The 22,131-nt window shown below is 42.5% G+C and overlaps 1 protein-coding gene across 3 annotated transcripts in view; it reads right to left on the bottom strand.

Moving 5' to 3' along the window:
• Positions 1–22,131, bottom strand: part of AP2B1 (adaptor related protein complex 2 subunit beta 1) — a 394,518-nt gene that overhangs the window by 54,897 nt on the left and 317,490 nt on the right. For all 3 annotated transcript variants that reach the window (XM_069791367.1, XM_069791366.1, XM_069791368.1), the window contains exons 3-8: positions 20,524–20,629; positions 19,114–19,249; positions 16,529–16,774; positions 3,785–3,975; positions 1,412–1,633; positions 398–518 (exon numbers count right to left, since the gene is read on the bottom strand). In XM_069791367.1, the coding sequence (XP_069647468.1) occupies positions 398–518; positions 1,412–1,633; positions 3,785–3,975; positions 16,529–16,774; positions 19,114–19,249; positions 20,524–20,629 (1,022 nt within the window). The remainder of the gene's footprint in view (positions 1–397; positions 519–1,411; positions 1,634–3,784; positions 3,976–16,528; positions 16,775–19,113; positions 19,250–20,523; positions 20,630–22,131) is intronic.

Below are 22,131 nucleotides of genomic sequence, written 5' to 3'. Positions count from 1 at the left end.
CACTTGAAATTCACACTTCAGTAATGTTTGGCCTTTCTGAATGCCCCCGTTACAGGCACACCTCTCTCACTTGAAACAAGCCTCTCATTCCAACCTCAGCACTAGCAGTGACTCATTTGACAGGAGACATCAGCTCTCCTCCTGGAATTGTAATCTGTAAAACAAGATCTACCTAATGGTCACGATCTAAGACATACCATGCTATTAACATTTACATTATGGAGGAAACTCCAACACCTCCCATTAAGTAGCTGCAAAGAGCACTCTACCAGGGACAGTGATGCCTAAAAGCCAGGACAACACTAGAAGTAGCTGCATATATCCTCATGCAAGGACCCCGAGATGGTTTTCCATCCCCAGAACACATGCAGAACACATTGGAAGTTCCTCAGCTGACCTGGGCAATGTTTGCTTGAGAAGCTAGGCGGATCATGATGTCCAGCTTCTCCAGTTTGACATAGATGGGGTCGTTGTACTTCACGAAGAACACCTTGATTTCCTGCTTCAGGATTTCAGGCCTGGGGGGAACATAACATTGTTTCACTTAAGGCTGGTAAAAACAATGGGCTATATCCTAACCAAAGGTATCTTTTGTTTAGAAATCTACTCAAACATTCATTGAGAAACAGAATGGTGTCCCTTTGTGTCCAGGACATGCAAACAAACATATGAGAACAACATTTTGAAGAAAGTTAGAAGCTGGAGAAAAAGATTTAGACACAAAATGCAGAATTCAAGTCTGTCTATGCCTACATCTCTACTTCCTCCATTTGAACTGCTGAGCCAACCACTGCAGTCAGTCAGTGGATGACAGTGTTTTCAGTGAAAGACTAACATCCTTATCTCAATGCAAACCCCACCTACAAACTCATTTTCTGCTTTCACTTGCAAGATGCCAGTGCACAGTAACTCTGCCCTGAATACAATCTACAAAGTGCTATCCAACCTATCCCACCTTTCCAGCAAGGAACAGTATTTAAACATGCATGTGGGAGTAAACTGGTGAAAAAAACCAACCCACTGTACATCAGTATGTCACCAGCCTCTATTTTCTATGCTGAAGAGAATAGCATAGGCACATTGAGTTTCTACAGGTCACTATGAACTGTACAGTTACACCCTCCTTCCTATTGCAATCTAATTTAGAGTCTGATTAGAGGGCAGTTCTTACGGCTCTTAAAAAGGTGGCAAAGAGAGAGGCAGGTAAAGAGATACTGTATGATACCAGTATCACAAGTATGCTGTAAAGAAAATTAATTCAGGCTACCAGAGTCATGAGACTGTTTAAACTGTCCCTCGAGGGATCTGAACCTGGATTAAATGAAGTTCTGTGCATGTAGAAATATCTGAAGGTCTGAGATAACTAGATGCCCTTCGACAACCCAGGAATAACAGCTCCCTGAGGCTTTACCTTTTCTGCACAATCAAGTTGATGTTCCTCAGGGCAACATACTGAACTTCAGGCTCTCCAGACAGCAGAGTCACCAGCGGAGGGGCAAGTTTCTTCAGCAGCATGTTGTAATAGTCAGAGTCCTTGGGAAGAAGTTCCAGGAACTTCATCAAGACCTTCACTGCTGACAGCACCACTGCCGAGTTGGCATGAGACAGCCGAGGGGTCACCCGTTCACAAATACTGGAGAAAGAGGAGTAAGAAAGGGTTCACACGTATTTCAGAATGTCAAATATTTCAGGTCTTATCTGAATTTAAAGATTGTACATGGCTGAAGACAGCTTCTCAGACACTACTTTGCTTTGGTTTTGTTCATAAGAACAGGCAAAGTCCTGCTTTCCTGAACACAGCACGAAGCAGACAAGAATGACTTCTCTCACAGCTTCAAGCTTCTCTCCTGCCACAGTTAGCTCAGGAACTCTTCCAGATCTCAGCATTACAGCCCCAACACATATTCAGTCATTAGTGCTTCCTGCCTTTGCCTGGTGGTATTCTCTATTTCTGTGATCTCGTCTGTCACTTACAAACACAACTTTAACAAAACAGCTATGAGAAAAACACCTTAGCCCCCATATAATCATTCAGAGGTGATACATGCTTCTGGCTTGCTTGGGGGGGGTTGCTGCCATTTCAACCATTTGTTTCTGCAAAAAAAGGTTTCTGTTACTCTGAAGATATAGGGAAAGAGTGACCTAAATACCCTCCCAAGTCTCAGCTTCACCACTTGCCTCAGTGGATCCTACAATCAACAGCATCCTAAACAACCCATCCCAAGCAGAAAGGAAGTTTGGGTTCATATGGTCTTTCTTGCAGCATCTGTCAAGTTTCTTTCCACCCCCTCCCACATATTGCTAACCCAGAACAATCTTATTCCCATCTGTGCCTCCTGAAGTTTCTTTCCCTGAAAGATTTGCTTTCAGCCACCCTGGAAGGGAAGCAGCATGGCTAAGTGAAGAGCAGAGGAGTCTAAGTCAGAGTTGGGGGCAATCCCCAGCCACCTCCGCCCAAGATCACCTGGCACGCCAAAGCTGCTTCATCTCTCCGTGCCTCAGTTTCTCCACGCACAGGGGTAACAACATCAGCCTTGCTGTGAAGGAGAACACTATATAAAACTAAGTGCTGTCATTCTCCTATCTGAAATAAGGCAGGCTCCAAGAGTCAAACTCCACACAAAGGAGTAAGAGGAGTTACTGCCCATCCAGTTTTACACACCACTTCAGAGGAATTACGGATGAGGAACTGGGACATGTTCACAGTTGTTCAAACTAGTGGTCCCTTTCTGACATAATAATAATACAAGCCTGACACCCTGGAGATCTCTGCAGGTTTCTAGCACTCATTAATAGCTGTTTCTGGCACAGAAACAGAACACAAGGGGGAGGGAGGTGGGGAGAAAAAAAAAAAAAAATCAGCAAGACTACTGGCAGGCCTTTTTTAAAAAGTGGATTATCGGTTGTGCCTCAAACACCAGTCAGTGAAGAAACCCATCAAATTCAAAAAGGCCTGCCCAGGATTTTGCACTTGGGCTTGTGCCCTTTCCTCCCCCTCCATCCCCCACATCATCTACATGAAATATATCAAGTCGGAGAATTCCCCTGTTTCAAATAATTCTTCTTGCTGGTTCCTTGTTCTCTTGGGTACAGGATATGACTTTTGGTGATTCTGGACACAGATGAGGAGGAGGCTTGAAGTGCATGAATTAACACTCCACTACCTAAACCCTAAGGTCTTTGTATTTAGGTTTAGTCATTGCAGCTAAAGGTAAAAGCACAAGAATGAAACTGGAGTGATAAGGAAAATAATTTCCTTACCTTTATTTTCAGTTCTACCATATCACAGACCAGTTTTTAGTTGGAAAAAATATTCCAGTCTCAGACCTGTAGTACTTTGGAAACCCCCAAACCTATAAGGGCTTCTTGTGTCTCAAAGTAGCAAAACCAGATTTGAAAGCTCCGATTTAAACCAGAAAATCCTCCAAACAGTGCTTCCATTGTTACAGGTTTTGTCTTGGGCTGATCGCTTCTTAGTAGGGCCAGTTCCCATAAGAATTAGCCTTTTAAATGGAAAAAAGTAAAAGAAAAAAACTAACAATAAACAGAGAAAGTGGTTCTGCAAAGGGAAGGGGCAGGTTTCCAGCATCAGCCCAAAGTACCGAAAGTTGCCTTCCTTTTAAACCTCTTTTACTTCAAGTCTTATTTGCGCTGTTACAGACCTCAACAGAGACTCCTGTTATCACAAGTCTTTTTCAGGAGTTGTAACACTGCCAGAAGCCTGCAAGTGCCCTGCTACCAAATAACCCCAAGCGGCCCATGCAAAGAGCGGGAACAACCGTACCTCTGAGCTTCGCGATCATCCTTCGGGTTGTAGTTGGACAGGCAGTCCAGGATGAAGATCTGGCCCCACTCCGTGCACTCATTTAAAGCTGTCAGCAGCTTGTTAATGTTCTGAGGGTTCAAATCCAGCAGGTTGCTGTTGGGATGAGATTCACTGATTTCTGACAAGGCAGCCACAGCGTTTGCTACCACCTGGAAGAAGAGACAAGAAGACGTGTTCTTTGCTAGCGTGTCATCAATGACTTGGCAAGGATTAACTTGGGCTTAGCATGGGTTACACATGGGGAAAACCACAGAGATCCTGGTGTGTGCTATCGGCTGCTGAGCAGCAGCCGCCATGTCAGTCATCCGAGCCTTCAGGGACCAGTACAACCTCACAAACAACCTGGTGAGCCCAAAGCTTGACTGTAACCTTGCTCTTTGCCAAAATTTGAAGGGTCTCTTGGGGTGGAAGTGAAAGAATAGCAGCACAGCAGGAGGGGGCTGCTGACATACACAGGAAACATGAAAAGCCAGCATGGGTGGAAAGAGCATTTTGCTAGAGAACTCACAACTTGAAAGTATTTTTGTTGAAGATAAATGAAAGTTAAAGTCACCGGTGGACAGAATGGGGACCTGGGACCAGGACGTCACAAGAAACTTTACTCTGGAGAGAACTAAAGATGGCATCAGAGAGAGTCCACATGGAACAAGAACACCTCACCTTCCTGCAGGCTCTCGAGTTCCACCCTGGCTTGCTTCAAGTAGGCATCATCTCCTCTCACTTCCAGGAGATGCTCAACTGATGGAGTCAAGGTCTCAAAACCTCTAATTGCTCTACTTATTCAGGAATGGATGCCTCTTGCCTGATTTCCCCTTGGCAGTCCCATGGCACATTGCTTAACACAATCCGAGCAATGAGAAGAACCGTTTCCTCGGTAAGAGGAGATGTCAGGTGCCAGGCAGCCTTCAGCTCTGTAGCAATTCTGTCAGGTCACCCAGTTTGAAAGCAAACACACAATTTCCCTAAAATGGGCAATTCCTGCTAAATTTTTAACAACACATATTTCAATTCCAAATAGTCTCCATATCATCCATTTGTCTGCTTTACAGAGACAAGGCTTGCATTAGCACAACTCATCACTGAAAATATTTTTGCTACATTTAAGACTATATAAGGTCTTCTCTTTTCCAAGCATGGATGAAAGGAAGCAGAGAGGAGGTCCAGGGTCCATCTTGACAAGAGCAAGAAGTGGGAGTGCAACACAATTTTCTAATTCTTAGTTCCATACTCAAGTTCAACAGTTATTCTAACAGACGCCATGTGAAAATTTTTAAAATAGAAAAGTTGCAGAATATATAGACAAAAATAGAAATTTGCAGACAAGACGAAAGTCTCTTATCTTTTTTAACTAACTAGAAAAGGGATTTAAGCCTGAGTTTGACACACAAAACTGATATACCCTATGAAAAGGCATTTTCAGGATATTTTACAATGTATATCATGTCCAGCCACCTCACTAAAATGAAGATTTATAGCATTATTTTCTAAGGGATTAAGCCAGAGAAATGACTTATCTAAAATAGCCTGATTCTTTGGATTCTTGGACTAAAATAGTCTGATTCTTTGGATGACTAAAGATGTTTTTGATGCAGTACACTGAAAACAAGAACACCGCAACCAGAAAATTCTCTGCATTGTTCCCATCACCGCTTGTCATTAAACCAAAATATTCCAAAGTCATTGCACAAGCACAGTAATGTTGATTGTTTTGCATTTCACACCTAGAGGTCAGAGATAGGATTTTGATCCAAGATTTTATGAATTTCATTAGTTGAATGAGCCTTCTGTCACCAAAATCATTAGCAATCAGAACTGCTGTCTTCTTGTACTGTTTTAATGAGTAACTTACTAAGATATGCTGCTTATTCTTCCCATTACTTAATTTGCTTAATTCCTGAATGGTTAATGTGACACAGCATAAAACTGAAGTGAAAGACTGTTTTAATTTCACTATATTTTGGAAGTTTACAAGTGAAGACAAATCATAAGAGCAATTGGAAAGTTCAAAATCATTATGAAAAAGCACTTATAAAATGAAATGAGAACTTTGGAAAAAAAATTTTGAAGTAACAAAAAAAAGTTACAGAGCCAAAGCATCACAGAAAGGTACCTGTCAGTTGTAGTAAGGAATAGGGCTGAGGTCTGGCAAATGCATGCACACTGCCAGGCACTACTTGCGTTGCAATAATTGGGCCATGTGGATGTCCTAAACCCTGGGGCAAATACAAGTCAAAGCAGCTGTGCTTAAGTTTCCTTCCTTGCAGAGTAAGTAAAGTCTATCACTTTGAGTTTGCCACAGGCAAAGGATGTACAGAAATGCTGTTACCATGAGCTGCCTGGTACACACTAGCTCCAACCCAGAGACCTGACTGTGAATGAGGTATTGCTTTTAGGATCTTTTGGGGCTCTTTTCAGAAACTAACATGGCAGCATACATGCAAGTGTCTAAATCAAAGCTGAAGATGGGACGCTACATGACAGCCCACCAGATGTCAGATTTCCATTAAAAGCATCCATGAGAAAGAGTGTCACATGGCAAGATGCACTTAGGAGCATGGGCTGTGGTCTCCTTGGGTGTTACAAAAAAAGGACTAGAAGGGGCTGTGAAACACCTGGTGGCAGCTCAGATCTGCCAGACGAGCTGGGATCTATAATCTTATAGTCCACAATTAAAGCTGGTCCTCACCTTCTACCTCAGCAGAACAGTGCTGCTGTCAAGTTGGCGACAAGGAGATAAATGAAGCAAAAGGGGATAAGGGAAGGGATGGGGAATATCTTCAAACTTTAAGCAACATTTATTAAAAAAAAAGTACTTGCTGGCGATTCGCACTGAACATATTGATATGTTATGGTATGCCAACAAAAATAATTAGCATCTTCAAGGCTTTTTACACAGCCGCAGCACAGTTGAAATGAAAACAGATTTCAGGAACCAGTCCAACATAAACACTGGTTCAAGTATGCATGCTCACCTCTCTTCATTGGCACTGCCATCGCCTTCATTACGAGATAGGAACATAGAGCAATACAAGCTGGCACTGCATGGTTTCATTCCAGTACACAACGACTCCCGCTTTGCTGACAGCTCTCTCTAAGTGATGGCTCAGGCAACATGTAAACAAAGATTGAAGCATTGTCCACAGTTGGGATACTAACAGTTATCACTTAGGTATGGAAAAAAAGCCCATTAAGAACCAGTCAACACCAATTCAAGTATTACATCACCTGGTAACCTAGTATATAGTTTGGCAGTCACATAAGTGTCATCAGAAATATTTAGAAAGATGTTTTGGCCAAAGAAAATCTACAACATCAAGGCTGAACCTTAAGTCTTCAACTCAGTTGATGCTTCATCCTTAACAGAGCAACACAAGATAATGAAGTCCAACCGCACTGAACAGCAAGTACAAGGTACAAAGTGATATAATAAGTTACACAACAGGTTGGGTTTTTTCCCTCGAAAATAAATAGCAGTGATGATGTACTTGCTGGGGGACATACTAAAAGTAAAGCTAAAGCTTTACAAGTGGTATAGGACAAAGTCCTCCATGGAACTGGACAAGTTTCACAGCCAATGCCACACCTTGGCTGAGGAAAAAAGCCATAAGCTTCTTTAGCAAACAAAGTACTCCCTGCTTTTCAAAACATGCAACAAGTTCATTCTGATGAGAAACCAACCAGGAGTTGTGTAACTTACTTCACAGACTGGAAGAAGGAGACTAAAAGGACAAGCAACTAACAGCTAGTATAGTCTTTAGTTCTCAAAAATAATGAAAAAAACCAAGGTCAACCCACCAGCCAAAGATATGTGAGCCCAAACAGTTAATGAACAAGAAAAGCTTTTAAAAGCTTAATAAGTTAACTCCATGGCAAAATGCCTCACTTGACTTGCACTTAAAAATACTGTCTTTAAGCTAACAGCTACCAACCAATGAGACTCAGCCTAAAAAAAACACCACCTAGGAAGTACAAATGCAGAGCAGATTTGAAGATTTAATAATAATAATTATAGGTCCCTGGTTTGCTGATGTAAATCAGTTCACCCTGGGTACATTTCAACATTATTCAAATGCAGTCACAGCAACATCCTGTTAGAGCACAGTTGAGCCGAATGACAATAAATCTGCTTTTTGGCTGGAATTTCCCAACAAATTTAGACTCTCAGAGAAGTGTCATTGGGATAAGGATAACTAAATCTCACAAGCTCTTACTAAAAAAAATAATAAACCCTCCACTCAAAACTACATTACGGATTTAACAAGAACCCAACATCTTTAAACCCACCTACAGACAAACCCCTTCTGCAGCCAGAGAGACCAGATCCGACCTCACGGAGAGCTGCAGAGGTAGGAACACTGATTTGCCAGTTATTCCTTCTGGCAGCTCAAACCTTTATCTCAGAGCAAATGGTATAAAATACATTAACAAGGAGGAAAGGGGGTGGGTGAAAACCTGAGTGTCTGCCTATCAACCCACACGGAAAAGCTTTGCAGGGGGTGGGGGGACAGGAGGGAAGCTAGGCAGATCTAGAACGCCAAACAGTCAAAGCAATCAGATTATTTTGCTAGCATCCCAGGCTAATTGGGAATTAAACCAAGTGTGTAACAGAGTTAATGAAATACAATGTTCTGCTGCTTAAAACAGGAACCTCTGGCTCACCATCCCATTAAAATGGGGAGAAAATGAAGAAAAGGAAGAAAAATTAAGGGGCTCTGAGAAGATGCTGAGGAAAGGCAGCCTTCCCCACATAGCTGGAGGCTCCTACCCTCAAGGGAGTCAGGCACCACATGATGTTTTCGAGAACAGAAAGGTGCTGACATTTTCGAAGAGGAGCTTGCATGGTACGTTTGTGTCATTAAGCACAGACTCCCAGATGGGATATTAGGGGCATTCGCATGGATGCATATTTCACAGGGCTGCTCATTTTCATGGCCACAGACAATGCTGTGTGCCTGAAAGGTCCCTAACAAGTACTAACACAGGCAAACTCTCTCCAGATTACAGGACCCCTGCTTCTGTTCATATTGTGTCTTTCATCTACTTTGCTTCCCTAGAAAAGGTCTATGAACAATTAAAATGGCCCAATCAGGCAAGTCAGAGAGCCTATATGAACCTCTCACACTGTTAATGCATGCAACGTATACGGCTTTAAGTGAAAGCTCTGGGAGAATAACTTATCCTCAGTCTATGTATCATCTTGGAAAGTAACAGCTCGCCTGTTCAGCCTTAATTGTGACAGATTTCCAGGGCTTTGGGTAAGTCATTCATCTTCCATTAATTCCATTCCAGGAGATTGTACTTTAGCACCTAAAAGTCTGGAACTGCACTGCTGGATATGCGATCAGTTCCTGACCATGTCCCGAAAATTGCCTGGGTGGGGAAGACCTCCTGCTTGCTTTTTGCAAGCGGAATGACTTTTTCTGGAGGTGGCAATGAAAGGAAAGTCAAAGTGTTATGCTTCCCATGGTGTGCTTGCCCTAACTGGTTTTTGCACTTCCCTGCTCCTACTATGCACTGCAGAAAAATGCCACTTTGTGGCAGACTAAAACTCTGTGCCCGCTCTCATGTCCTTGCAAAATCAGAATGTGTTAGTTATAAGACAGAAAACCATACTTCCCCCAACTGTTAAACCCCTTGTGGTAGGTAGACAAGAAGCTGATCAGGGATGGCTTCAACACAAAGGGTTTCTCCTTGGTACAGCTGAGCCCCACAGTGCAGGAAACTAAGCTCTGTAAGAAGCCACCGAGGGTCTGCAACCCCCTGTGCTACTTCCAGAAAGCACCATGGTCTGATCCCAGCCTGGATCAGGCACCTATCACACACCAGGAAGGTTTCTTTTGCAGGTTTTTTTTTGTTTGTTTGTTTTTTGTAAGGCCCTTTGCAATTTTCCTTGCAGAGGTTCTCACTGGCACCATCCAGTGGCAAACAGGGCTGTGTCTGATCCAAGCAGCTATTTATAAGAAAAGCACCAGCTAAGCATCAACAAAAACCTTATGTAGCCCTAAAAAGCAGGGTGCAGAGTTACAAAACATCATAGCCACAGCATTTTTTGACAAATGGTGCTTGTCAATAGCTAGAAGTGTCTGTTCCGATTGAAAATGTAACATCTAGCTAGACACACATCAACGAAATTCCCCTGGACCCTGATTGATACTAGAGATCCTGGAATGATCTATTCGGCAAGACTAACATTTTGGAAATTAGACACATACTGGTAGCAGTAATTGGAAGGACATGGGTCTCTGATGGATGAATTTGTGAATTAAGCTTTATAGATGAGGGGTCTGGGAGGACAGGCTCTGCGGAGTCATGGAAATTCATGCATTATCATATAAACTTGTTGCATCTCTCTGCTAGAGTGCTAGTATTCAAAAGGCAGGGAAAAGCAGAGCTTCTATGGAAAGTGGTCAAGACCAGCATCCCTCATCCACAAGCCTACCAAAAACAACAACAAAAAAAATCACGTCCCACATGCAGGCTTGAAATTCCCTCAGACCTGTTTAGGACAACAACCAGGAGAAAAAACTAGCTACTCAGTAAAGTGAGACTCCAGCCTTCCTCTAGAGAAGCAGCTGCAGAAGCTCAGCCCAAAGCCACAACCACAGGCAGAGCAAGTGGGATCGGACTGGCTAACCAGAAGCCATGGCATTGATTACAGATGGCAGGTCTTCCTTCTTCCCCAGTTTAAATCTTTGCAGTCTGACTGCTGCAACACAGACACACAGCTGGCTTCTGAACTCTGAACTTCTGAACTCACAATCTCCCACGTTGCCTCTTTCAAGCATCCCACCACATACATTAACATAGCCACTGTTATATACAGGCTCTGCAACCTCTACCTATTTCATTTCCAGCTTGCTACTGCTAGCTGTCTGCTTGCTTTGCAAAAAGTGTTCCTTTCCCTCCCAGGCAGCCTCATGTAAACAGCAAGAACATCCATTAAAGACCCCCAAAGTGAAGCCACCACTCTTCATCAGCCCCTAAGCAATGGTCCTGTTCACTGTAACATATCCAACAATGGGTAAACAAATTCCACCTACTGATGCCTACAAATGCCATCAAGTGTCTCTCAGAAGGAAATATTATCTCCACCTGCAGCACAAACAGATTAAAAAAAAAAAACCACAAACCACACTCAGAACCAACACAGACATGGGTGGGGGACTTCAAGGTACAGCCTTCATTCTGCAACACCTAGGTTGAAAAGAGGGACATTTTTTGGCCAGTGGGGCAGCCAGGGTACCTTAGAGGCAGCTCCAGGCTGACAACATGCTGCAGAGGCACAACCCACAGCTCCTAGTAATATTCAGCTCCATACTAGGATGTGAATTTTCAAGTCCTTCCAGCCTTCATAAGCAGGAATCATTAACTCATCCAGCAGTGGCTGTTCACTCCTTGCACTAGATAACACATCAGCTGCAGAGGAGAAAACACACAGCTGTGAGAAGTACAAGTTTCCCCATGAAGAACAAGTGCTTTCCTGTGCCCATGAAGACGGTGGTGTTCCACTCCCTGTTGTATAAGGGAAGTGCCATGTCCCAGACTGCCTCCCACAAAGTCCTTTTGGGACTCAGAGGACCACCAACAGTTTCTCAGCAAGGGGTTCATTTCTCAGCTTTATTATACAGAGAAGGATAAAATTCCTGTAAAGTACGCAGTGGAGAACAGCCCAGGAGGCAAAAGCTGCTTCTGTTTCTAAACAAGCTTGTTGCTCAGGACACAATCTCAGAAGGACATACTGCTTGCCAGCTAGTAGAAAAAAGAACAAAAGGTGGACCTTCTTCCTCCATAAGGCCATCCAGGAAGCCCAAACATACACTCTGAAGTTCTGGTTGGCAGAGGAGGAACCTACATGGCTTGCAGTCTCAGCAGGAGAGACAAGAGAGCACTATGATTTATATCAACAGGTTTTTAGTCTAGTCTGTGAACTACAGAAACTCAGTACTGCCAGAAGGAATTCTGATTAGATCAAGAGGGACCTCATCACCTCTAGTTGTCAGATCTCAATAGATTCCCTTCTTAGTGCAGGTTAATGCTAAAGGCAAAAAAACCTTCAGGCACAACAAAAGAGTTTAATTATATTCCACACACTTGGTGTATTTACTAATCAGCTTCTTATGTGATCTCAGTTTACTCGGTATTGATTCACAACAGTGTTTCTCCCAATAAACTGTGACGTGTAGATGGTGTAAAACATGACATATTATTGGACAGCATGTGTTATGTCTATACACACCACAAAACCACGGGAGCAGAACAGCCACACCTGTGAAAGCTTTGATCCAGCACATCACAGTGACAAAGCAGAATATGAAGACGAAGAAATGCTACAAGAAGGAATTAAAAACCCAACACCACCTAGAAAAGAACTGGGAGAAGGTGACATGAACCTAACTTAAGCCATGTGGATAACAGGTAGATTGACAAGAAAACTATTCCATGACTTAAAAGCTACCCTAGAAGCTCAAGGATTGAAAATATTTGGAAAGAAAGGTTGTTCCATTCAAATATTAAAAGACCAGTAAGACTTAAGATGGATTTCCTCTTAGGTTTTTCTGCTAATATTTACATTCCTGAAGAAAACCAAACGCAGTGCTAAAAGCCAGGAAGGAACTAGTTACAAAATAAGGTGTCTAGTGATCAACAGCTTTGGTTCTGCTTTAAACTGCTGCCATCTCGTGGTCTTGCTCTTCATCACCAGGACTCAGCACTTGGCAAGGCTCCAACGATGAGCCGTCATTAGGTCCGATTCACAAACGTCAGAACAAGACAGTATCAGGAAAAAGAAAAAAAAAAGTTTGTCCAAGACTTCAGAGAGACTCTGGCCATCAGTAGGTGTGTAACAGACCTACCTCTCTCATTCCACTATTATCTGCTGCTGTTGCTGGGTTTGAAAGGCATTCTACAGTAAGCTGCCATCCTGTGTACAAGCACCAGTACACAAAATCCTGGGACATCATACTGAAATCGTATTTTGTTAGAACATGAGGATTATGGGAGGACATGCCTTCTGAGTTGCACTATACCAAAGGTACCAGCAAGAAAGGCCCTGAGGACTTAAGTCCAGCTGCAGCACACTGACAGCCCAAAGCAGCCAGGCCCAAACTTTATATTCATCCAGACCTGGTTCTGCTGAGCTTCATGTAAGGAAATGCACAGCAAAAAAGGAGAAGGGTTTGCCTTAATACAACTCCAGGAAGAAATGAGCGTTCCCTCTATGGAGGGAAACTCTTCGGCAGGATCCCAAGTGACGAAGAGCAGCCACAAGCACTTCAGGCCCATCTGTAAAATGAGATTAAAGACTCTTTCCACAATCAAACTTCTGCAATGTAACCACCCAATAACTGAACCATGCCCTTGTATGCGTTATTGGCCCATTGCCTGCACAAGCTAAGACATCTCATATAACTCAGCTGAAATGTAGTAAGCCACCAACCCATCTGGTAACTTGCCATATATATCCATATCAGTACATACGCAATTAGAGTTTTGAATTAATTCATCCAGGAGAAACTGCAAAGCTACAACAGAGATTTTTCAGAACAAGCTAGTGAACTACCAGACTCAGGTGTCAGTCCTTTAGTCACAACTACAACCAGCTCATCTGGAAAGGTGCAATCCTACAACTGTTCAAAAGATCACTGTATTACTGTATTTGAACAAAGGCCAAATCCTGACAACAAAAAGCCCAGATAAAGGGGGAAAGCACCTTGGCTGTGCACCTACAGCACCTTAACAGGACTTCAAAGCAATTCCCTGAACATCCCCAATCTGTTTGCACGATTCTGTGACAAATTATTGGACAAAAAATACAAAAAACCCCAACCCAAACCCAAAATGTTTTTGACAAGGTCACCTCCAACTTAGACATTGTTATGATAAGGGTGATTTGAGCTGATAGAAACACACATCCTGATCTCTGCACAATTACAAGGCAATTAGCAAGCCACAGATGGAGTTGTTACTCTACCCAGCTAGAATGTTTAGTGCTTGCTCATGTGCTAGAGGCAGCCAATTACAAAACCATAATAAAACCCTTCATGAAGACTATTTTTCAACAGGAGTTTTTTAGCTCCTGCTCAAAATCCTCATTTCTCAGAAGACAGAACAAGTGTGGGTTTCCTGTCTACAAAATTCTGCTTCATTAAGTGTCTAATGTTGCCTATTTCCACAAGTCATCAAAAGAGGAGAAACATTTTTAATATAAATATGAATGAGTTTAGATAACAGGTTGCAATGATTGAGATGTATCATTTACAGAGGAATAGGCCATAAGGGTAGATCCATCTGTACCATTCTTTTCAGTAATCTTTCTTTTGATAGCCAATACTGATACATATATTTTACTGAAAAAGAGCTTCCAGGCAGGGATGCATTCTACCTGATCATGGAGAAATACCTTAATATCAACTTGCACACAAATGTAACTTATCTGGCAAACACAACTCCTGGCCATCAGGAACCCCCACTGGAGTTTCACATGGAGAAAGCAGCAATGAGCTGGATGTTTTGACTAGGAACATGAACCTTAATTAGGGGTGGATAGCTCCTGTACTTTTGAGGGAATCACTGTGCCACAAAGGCGTGAATTTCAAAGGGGACCAAAGTGATAAACTTAACTAGAAGGAATGTCTGTATCTGCTAAAAATTGTAACCAGATTAAATATTGTATTAAGTCAGCAGCTATAAGAGCCCCGAACCTGATAAAATCTCTCCCCATGCTCCCTTAAAAAGCAAGAATGTAATGCCCTCTCTACAGTAAAACCTGGGAAAACAGTACACTGAACACCAGCCACATGATCCTCTCAAAGTCTGCAGATCTGAAGACACACCACAGGCCTCTCCATCACCATTACTCCTCCAAATTGCATTCTCTTGCTGTGAATCCTCAGCTTCGGGAAGAGCAGGTGAGTACAACATGAGGCAGGTGCTGTAATCCTGCACAGCTTCAGTAGTTGTAGAGCTGCAATCAATTGCAGCAGCTGCAGAGGTTTTGCTGTCCCAGTCCAACCTCATCACCATCAAGAAGGTCAGTAGTTGTACTGTTGTTTTTTTAGGAATCCCTATACTACTTTTGGTGGTTTATTTAGCAAATGGAGCATACACTGCCCTTTGGTATTTATCCTCTTCTCCCCATTCATTTAAGTCAGTATTAAGTTAATGTACTTTTGAAATAGATATTGGTGCTTTCATAACAGCCAATGGTTCACTTACCAAAACAGTTAGTTCCACACAGATCAACAAGCAGAAAGGGCAAGCAAAACCTTATTAATTTCTCCTGAAGTACCACATCTTTTCAGCCTGAGCTCCTCAACTCATATCCATGTGGCTGTAATCAGCAGAAGAAAATTAAAGAGTTGGAACCAAGGCTAGAAGAGTAGCTTATATCCCTGTCCACAGCGCACTCCATTGCTGCCTGTGAGCTAGTGAATGCCAGGGGCCAGCATTTATGTGGAACTAAAGCAGCCCCATCAAGTACTTTCAGAGGCTGCAAGGCACACCCTCAACATTAAATTAAAAAAGCAGGTGTTCCCCTACATGCCTCAAAATTGCCTAGACAGACAGAACATCTTCAAGTGGTCATCAATATTCATGCAGAAACCTGGCATAAAAAAAATAAATCAGGGAGGCATACAAAAAGAACAGCTTGTAAGAGCTGGATATCAGAATCAATAGGCACCTATATCTTCTGATAGGCACCACCGCTCAGACTTGTGCTTGTGAAAGTCAGACACTTAGTTTTACTGTCTCTAGAAAGCCATAAGAAAAGCAATCAGCAGTCTTCACCCTCCTACTAAAGGGGATGGTACCTTACCACCTGCACCTTGTTTATCCAAACCTGCCCAAAGACAGCTATAACAGGACAGCAATTTGCTTTATGTGGTTTCATGCACCATAGAAAGAGCTGTTAGACCTGCACTAATATGAAATTATGTCTTTAAGTGGAGACAAATCAGATCTGTGCTCTAAAAGAGCTAAAAAATAGCAGTCAAATCCTTAAACTCTGAGTTAAACTGAATTGCACAAGTTTTCTTCCCTGCTAAGAGTTACAACGATTATCAGTATGCTCACTGGATTCTAGTAGATCACAGGAAAAAATATTGAATGAAAGGATTACGCAGTGGGGCACTTCAATCCATCAGCCACAATCTTTTAGTTACAAAGTAATAGTGGAAGATGCCTGGCGTGGAAATGGACCCTTCATCAACCGTGATGAAATACTGATTTAGTAGGTAATGTACTCCTGTGAAATTCTTGGTCTTGATCTCCACCTCTGCTCTGATGACTCAGTTAACTTTTTTAAAAACATAAGCATTGATTTATCTCCACTCATTGCAGACCAGTGGATTTATCTGCATTAGTGAATGAACTAATCCAACCTCTTACTCCAAGAAAAGCCAAACCCTGCAGGAAAACAATAGCTACAGGCTGCGATGAAGGTAGTAGCATCAAGTATTTCTTGCTCTTCTGATTCATCTGACCTGGAAGTTGAACTTTTGCTGCAGCACTCAAGACAGGCAAAACAGGCAAAAGCCAAAACAGATCCAAGAATAGAAAGTATTTCCTGTTTTCTGAGGCAACAAGTGTTCTCTAAGCAATGCATTCATCACAGTGCACCAGTTGCAATTAAAAAGCCTTTGCGTTTCTGATTATCTTCCCATTACAAACTCAAGCAATTCGCTGGAAGGACATATACATTACCATGGGATTGGAGTCTGCAATCAGGTCACGCAGTGAATCCAGAAATCCTTGGTCCTCCACCATCTGGGCATTGATGTCATGCAGCTTCGCCACACAGACAGCTGCAGTCTTTCGTACATACGGGTCTTCATCCTTCAGACACTTGCGAAGAGGCTCACACAAATACTCAGTGATCTTGTCAACCCTGATGCATCCCATCGTACGGACGGCGAGAGCACGGATGAGAGGGTTTGGGTCTTCACAGTCCTGCAATGGGACAGAATATGCAGCAAACAAATCTGCACCACTAGCCACTGATACCTTCCCTGCAGCCAGAATCAGGCTGTTCTTATTTAAAGCAAGAAGATTCTCTCTGCTTACATGCTAAAAAGAGGCAATTATTTCAGATCAGGGATAAAAGGTGGAACTTACTCATTCACAAAAACATTCTACATTATCTCAGGATGTTTTCAGGCTATGATAGCTTGTAAAATTGTGATCTCAGTGTCCCTTTGGGTCTCCCAGGCAAAGATTCTTCAACACGATCTAGCAGCTACAGCTAAGCTAGAAAGGCAGCTCTCACCACCCAAAAGCTAGCGACAGGCAACTTTCAGACAAAGTAATATACTGGTTTCCAGCCTTACTGGTTTGAAGGAGCAAGAAAATATAACGGGAAAAGTCAACAACTAAACACAATGCAACAGTCAAGGCCTATTTCTCACAGGCCATCAGTTCTAGACACAAGCATCCCTTAAGTTTGCAACATATGAAGCACTAAGCAAAGGCTAGTCTAGAGGTGCTTTCTGATGAGGAAAAAGAAAAAGCAGAAGGGAATACAACATTTCATACTTCAAGACTACATAATTTTCCATACATCCAATCCATCTGCACCTCTGAGCAATGCTCCTCCAAAATCAGCCTATAAAAAGATGGCTGCAGAATGACCTACAAAAGCCTATGCTACATTTACCTTGCACTGTCTAAATTTCCTACAGCTGAAAAAACACCTGAATGCATCACTTCTAAATCATACAAGAGAAGTCACATGTCTTACCAGTGTATTCAACACCTTGAACTGTGAACTGCACGTGAAGTGCTGAGCTAATGCAGAGTAGCGTCAACACTTTCTCTACTAACAGTTGTCCCTCAACTTGCCAAAAGGGACATCAGACATTCCCTTGCACAGAAAAGTATGAAGCTGGAAAATATCATTTTTGTTTGTTAGTCCATTCTAACAGATTTACACTTTGAAGATATGACAGACAATGATATTCTTTCCAGAGAGCAAGATAGGACATCTTCTTTGGCCAGAAGAGCAGACCTGCTCTTAGCCTAGGTAGGTCTTCTCACCTCTTTCAGCCTCAGGCACCCCAACAGAAACTTAAAACATGATGAGATTCCCCAATGTCTCAGATTTTATAATACTCTAGGAGGAGTCTCAAACTTTTTCTAAGCACCAGGTTTTAACTTACATAACGTGGGACTGAAATAACACTTCCTAGACAAGGAAAGGCAACTTGACAACAGAATTAAAGGCATTACAGCGATCAGGCTGTTATTTTTCCAGTGAGTTGTCCTCCAGTTTCACCAGAGATAAAGGTTTTCGACACAGAGCACAGTTGAAACATTCAAACAAGAAGTAGATATCCATATATCAGTGTCCTGGTTTCGGCTGGGATAGAGTTAATTGTCTTCCTAGTAGCTGGTATAGTGTTATGTTTTGGGTTCAGTATGAGAAGAATGTTGATAACACACTGATGTTTTCAGTTGTTGCTAAGTAGTGTTTGTACTAAGTCAAGGATTTTTCAGCTTCTCATGCCCAGCCAGCAAGAAGGCTGGAGGGGCACAAGAAGCTGGGAGGGGACACAGCCAGGACAGCTGACCCAAACTGGCCAAAGGGGTATTCCATACCATGTGACAACATGCCCAGTATATAAACTCAGGGGAGTGGGGCTGGGAGGAATAGCCGCTCAGGAACTAACTGGGCATCAGTCAGCAAGTGGTGAGCAATTGCATTGTGCATCACTTGTATATTGCAATCCTTTTATTATTATTATTATTATTGTCATTTTATTATTGTAATTATTATCACCATTACTATTTTCTTCCTTTCTGTTCTATTAAACTGTTCTTATCTCAACCCACGAGTTTTACTTTTTTTTTTTTCCCCAATTCTCTCCCCCATCCCACTGGGGGGGGGCACTCAGAAGCTGCATGGTGCTTAGTTGCTGGCTGGGGTTTAAACCAGGACAATCAGAGATACTACAAAGGCTGGAAGATGAACAATAAGAAATCTGTTATCCAATACCAGAAGTTGGTCTTTAATGACAATTATTAAAACAATAGAAGCAGCTTTCCCTGGAGCAGGCTCTCTCATAAGCACTTGCAGGGGCGCTTAAGTAATCTCCTCTGCAATAACTAGCAGCAGCAAGTGAGAGGGAGGACCCAGACCTACTGGATTCAGCATGCTCCCCTACAAGCACCCCCAGCCCAGAGACTCAAGTACAAAAGCAGAGATAAACAACAGCTCACAAAGGCTAACGGACAAAGGAGACATGGCGACAGCCACTCTGCTGGACCATTTGCTGATGAGCTGTGTGAGTTACCTTCACGAAGCTGTTAACAGCCATGATCGCCATATCTGGCTGACTTTTGGCGTAGTTCATCAGGTACAGGTAGACCAGCTTCTTCAACTCCAGGTTGTCGGTCTGCATGCAGTTCACAACATCAGGAAAGAGTGAGCTGGATTGACAACAGTAAGCAAGAATAGAGAAAAAGTAGTGAGATTGCATGGTAGGAAAAGGGGACAGTAACAATATCAAGGAAGCCAGGAAAACTGAAGTTCCACATTAGGAACCCTGCTGTCTAATGAGAGGTCAACTTCCCTCCCAAAACAGTTCACAATGGCTTTTATAATAATCATTTAATCTCTTCTAGGGCTTTAACATAGGTTGGTTCTGTAACAGGTGAAAACTAATGCAATTTCCTAAAGGTGTTTTAATTGGGGAGTGCACCAAACAACAAAATTCTACCATGCCAGGCCTGGAAATAAACCCACAAGAAAAAAAAAGTGGCTTAAAAATGTTTTGGTAATGCAGGACACTTACAAAGAACCTGCCAAATTTCACACTAGTAAGCTCCAGAGTGATTAGGAGCTTAAACGCTGACAAGCTGAATTTCACTCAAATATCAAGCAACAATCTTTAAACAGCACTGCAGAAGAACACAGCAAGTTACACAAGGATTTCTGCAGCTCTCAGGTATGCTGTAGAGATCTAAAGGTGAAAGGCAAGTGCTGCTGGCCAAAAAGATTATTTTTTCTTCCTTCCAGTTTGTCTGTTCCTTCATTCTATGATGAAGTCATGATGCTAAATTTGCAACCTTATATTAATTTCCGTAGCAACAGACCACAGTGCCATGAATCCAGGACTACTGCAACTTTATGGTAGACTCCAGTAACAGAAGAAGCTGTAAGGGAGAAAGCATTCACTCAAGCAAGTTTTTCTGGTTGTCTCAAAGACAGAAAAAAGTATTGGGGACAGCACTGCAGAAGGTAAATGCCTGTGTCCTTTAGTCACCATGAGGCAAACATTCAATCTGAAAAACACTCGTTTTAAAATGTAGCTTAAATATATGTTATGACAAGTAAGGCTAAGAAAAACACTTGGAATTACCTTTCTAACACTAAAACTGAGGCTAGCAAGCAGTGAGAAAACATCTTCTAAAGCGACATACAAAGTGATTGAATTCCGGATGGGTTTTTAAATAAAAAGAGCTATTGGCACCTAGCTAAACCAGCACTGAAAACAAGTTGTTTCTTTTGCTCTCGGTCACAGGAAGGAGCGTGAGAAACCTGTGACTCAAGCGCAGCACAGGCAAGGACACAGCCAGCCTCACTATCCAGCCACACTGAGATGACACACTCAGAGCTGTTCCATGGAGATGTATGCCCACTACACGCGACTGAGTCCCAGGACAACCAGAGCTGCTACAGCTACAAGAAAAGTTGCTTTTACCTGACATCCTTCCCCACGGTCATGGCTGCAATAACCTTCTTTACAGCTTCTTTCCTCTTCTCTTTCTTTTCATTATTAAGTTCAGCCTTCAGTTCAAAAATCTCTCCTGGCAGAAGATAAAACAGATTGAGCCTCTTGGAAGAAGAAAAGGGTCTCGCTTTAGGGATAGTTCAAGAGTGACTTCTTACTTTCCTGGCCTGTTGTTCCCATAAAACTGATACAGCAGCATGTGAAAGCTGTCACACCTTATGGAGAACATGGTTCAGTGAGAAGCAAAGCTGCGACACTCAAGAGAATGATATGGGCTATACCTTGCTAACAAAAAAGCAGTTAACAAGAACCACGCTGCATGTTGCAGCTCTCCCACTTCTAGAACATTAAATCACATCACTGTAGCGTCTGTTTCTCAGAGGCAACTATTATATAACTAGGATGAAAAGATATTTGGAGACACCAGATTCATGCCTGCAAGAAAAAGAACTAAGCTAGGAATTTTGCCCAGACTTTTTAAACTTTTGCTCATCATCGCCTGCTTCCTGCGAATGCAATGAGAAAACAGCAGACTGTAGTGTAGCCCAAATGCCGTGATACACAGCAGCAGAAACAGGAAAGCACAAATTTAGTCCACTGGAACAAATTCCTTCCAAGCTAGAAAGACAGAGCTACTACTAACAAAAGCAGCATATAACATGGCTTGCCTGGATTCCGAGATTGCCAAAGCAGCCTTTTCCACAACACTAATTCTTCCAGATATTACTGCATGGAAAGCCAGTTCAGGCTGGATCACAAAAGTGACAAGGCAAGTTTGCAAAATAAAGCAACACCTACAAAAGACTGCTTATCAGGCCTGTTCCAGACAGAGCAAGTAGTGTGAGCAGGATAACACTCCCGACTGAGACAGCTTTCCCCAGGAAGGAGAGCGAGCAGTTGTTCCCACTGGAAGCCACAGGCTGAGGACACATTACAAATATCAAAATATCTCTGACAAAATACATTCTAGTCCCTAATCTTCAATTCCTATGCACCAATGCCACTTTGTCAGACCAGCAGCACTAATTACTGAAGAGCCTGACACGAAAAGACTGACATATACTTCAAAAAAGAAAAGTTACTGTTCTGAAGAACACAGTGCAGCAACCGCTCATCATACCTCCTGCCTGAGAAAGAGATGCTCGCGTTACACTGAGATCGTGCTCTGGCACGGAGCTGAGCAAGCAGCAGCACGCTCACTAGGGCTCAGATAATGCCCGCTGGTGTCTTGCGGCCCTCCCAGTAAGCCCTGCCTTTAGGACTGAACTTACAGATAGAGTCGTTCCTTAGAAAGATGTGAACTGCATTTGCTTAATTTATGAGCTCATTCTGAAGCTTAATGAAACAAATAGATCAACACTGTAGTTTTTTTACTGGCAAGCATTCATCAGAAACATTCAGCCATTCTGAAAAGGAGAAGTTAATGCAAACTATTTTCCACATCTACTGGAGAAGGATGAGCAAAATCAGGCTTAAATTGCAGTCAGCAACAGTGTTTTGTTTCAGAACAGGTTAGAAAATAAAATCTGCCTGGGACAGTTTCAGCAGAACAAGCCCTGCTCTGAAACAGGTGAATGG

Source organism: Haliaeetus albicilla, chromosome 9, assembly GCF_947461875.1.
Source record: "Haliaeetus albicilla chromosome 9, bHalAlb1.1, whole genome shotgun sequence".
Taxonomy (NCBI): Eukaryota; Metazoa; Chordata; class Aves; order Accipitriformes; family Accipitridae; genus Haliaeetus; species Haliaeetus albicilla.
Note: the sequence above shows the minus strand (reverse complement) of the source record. Positions and strands in the feature narration are given on the sequence as shown.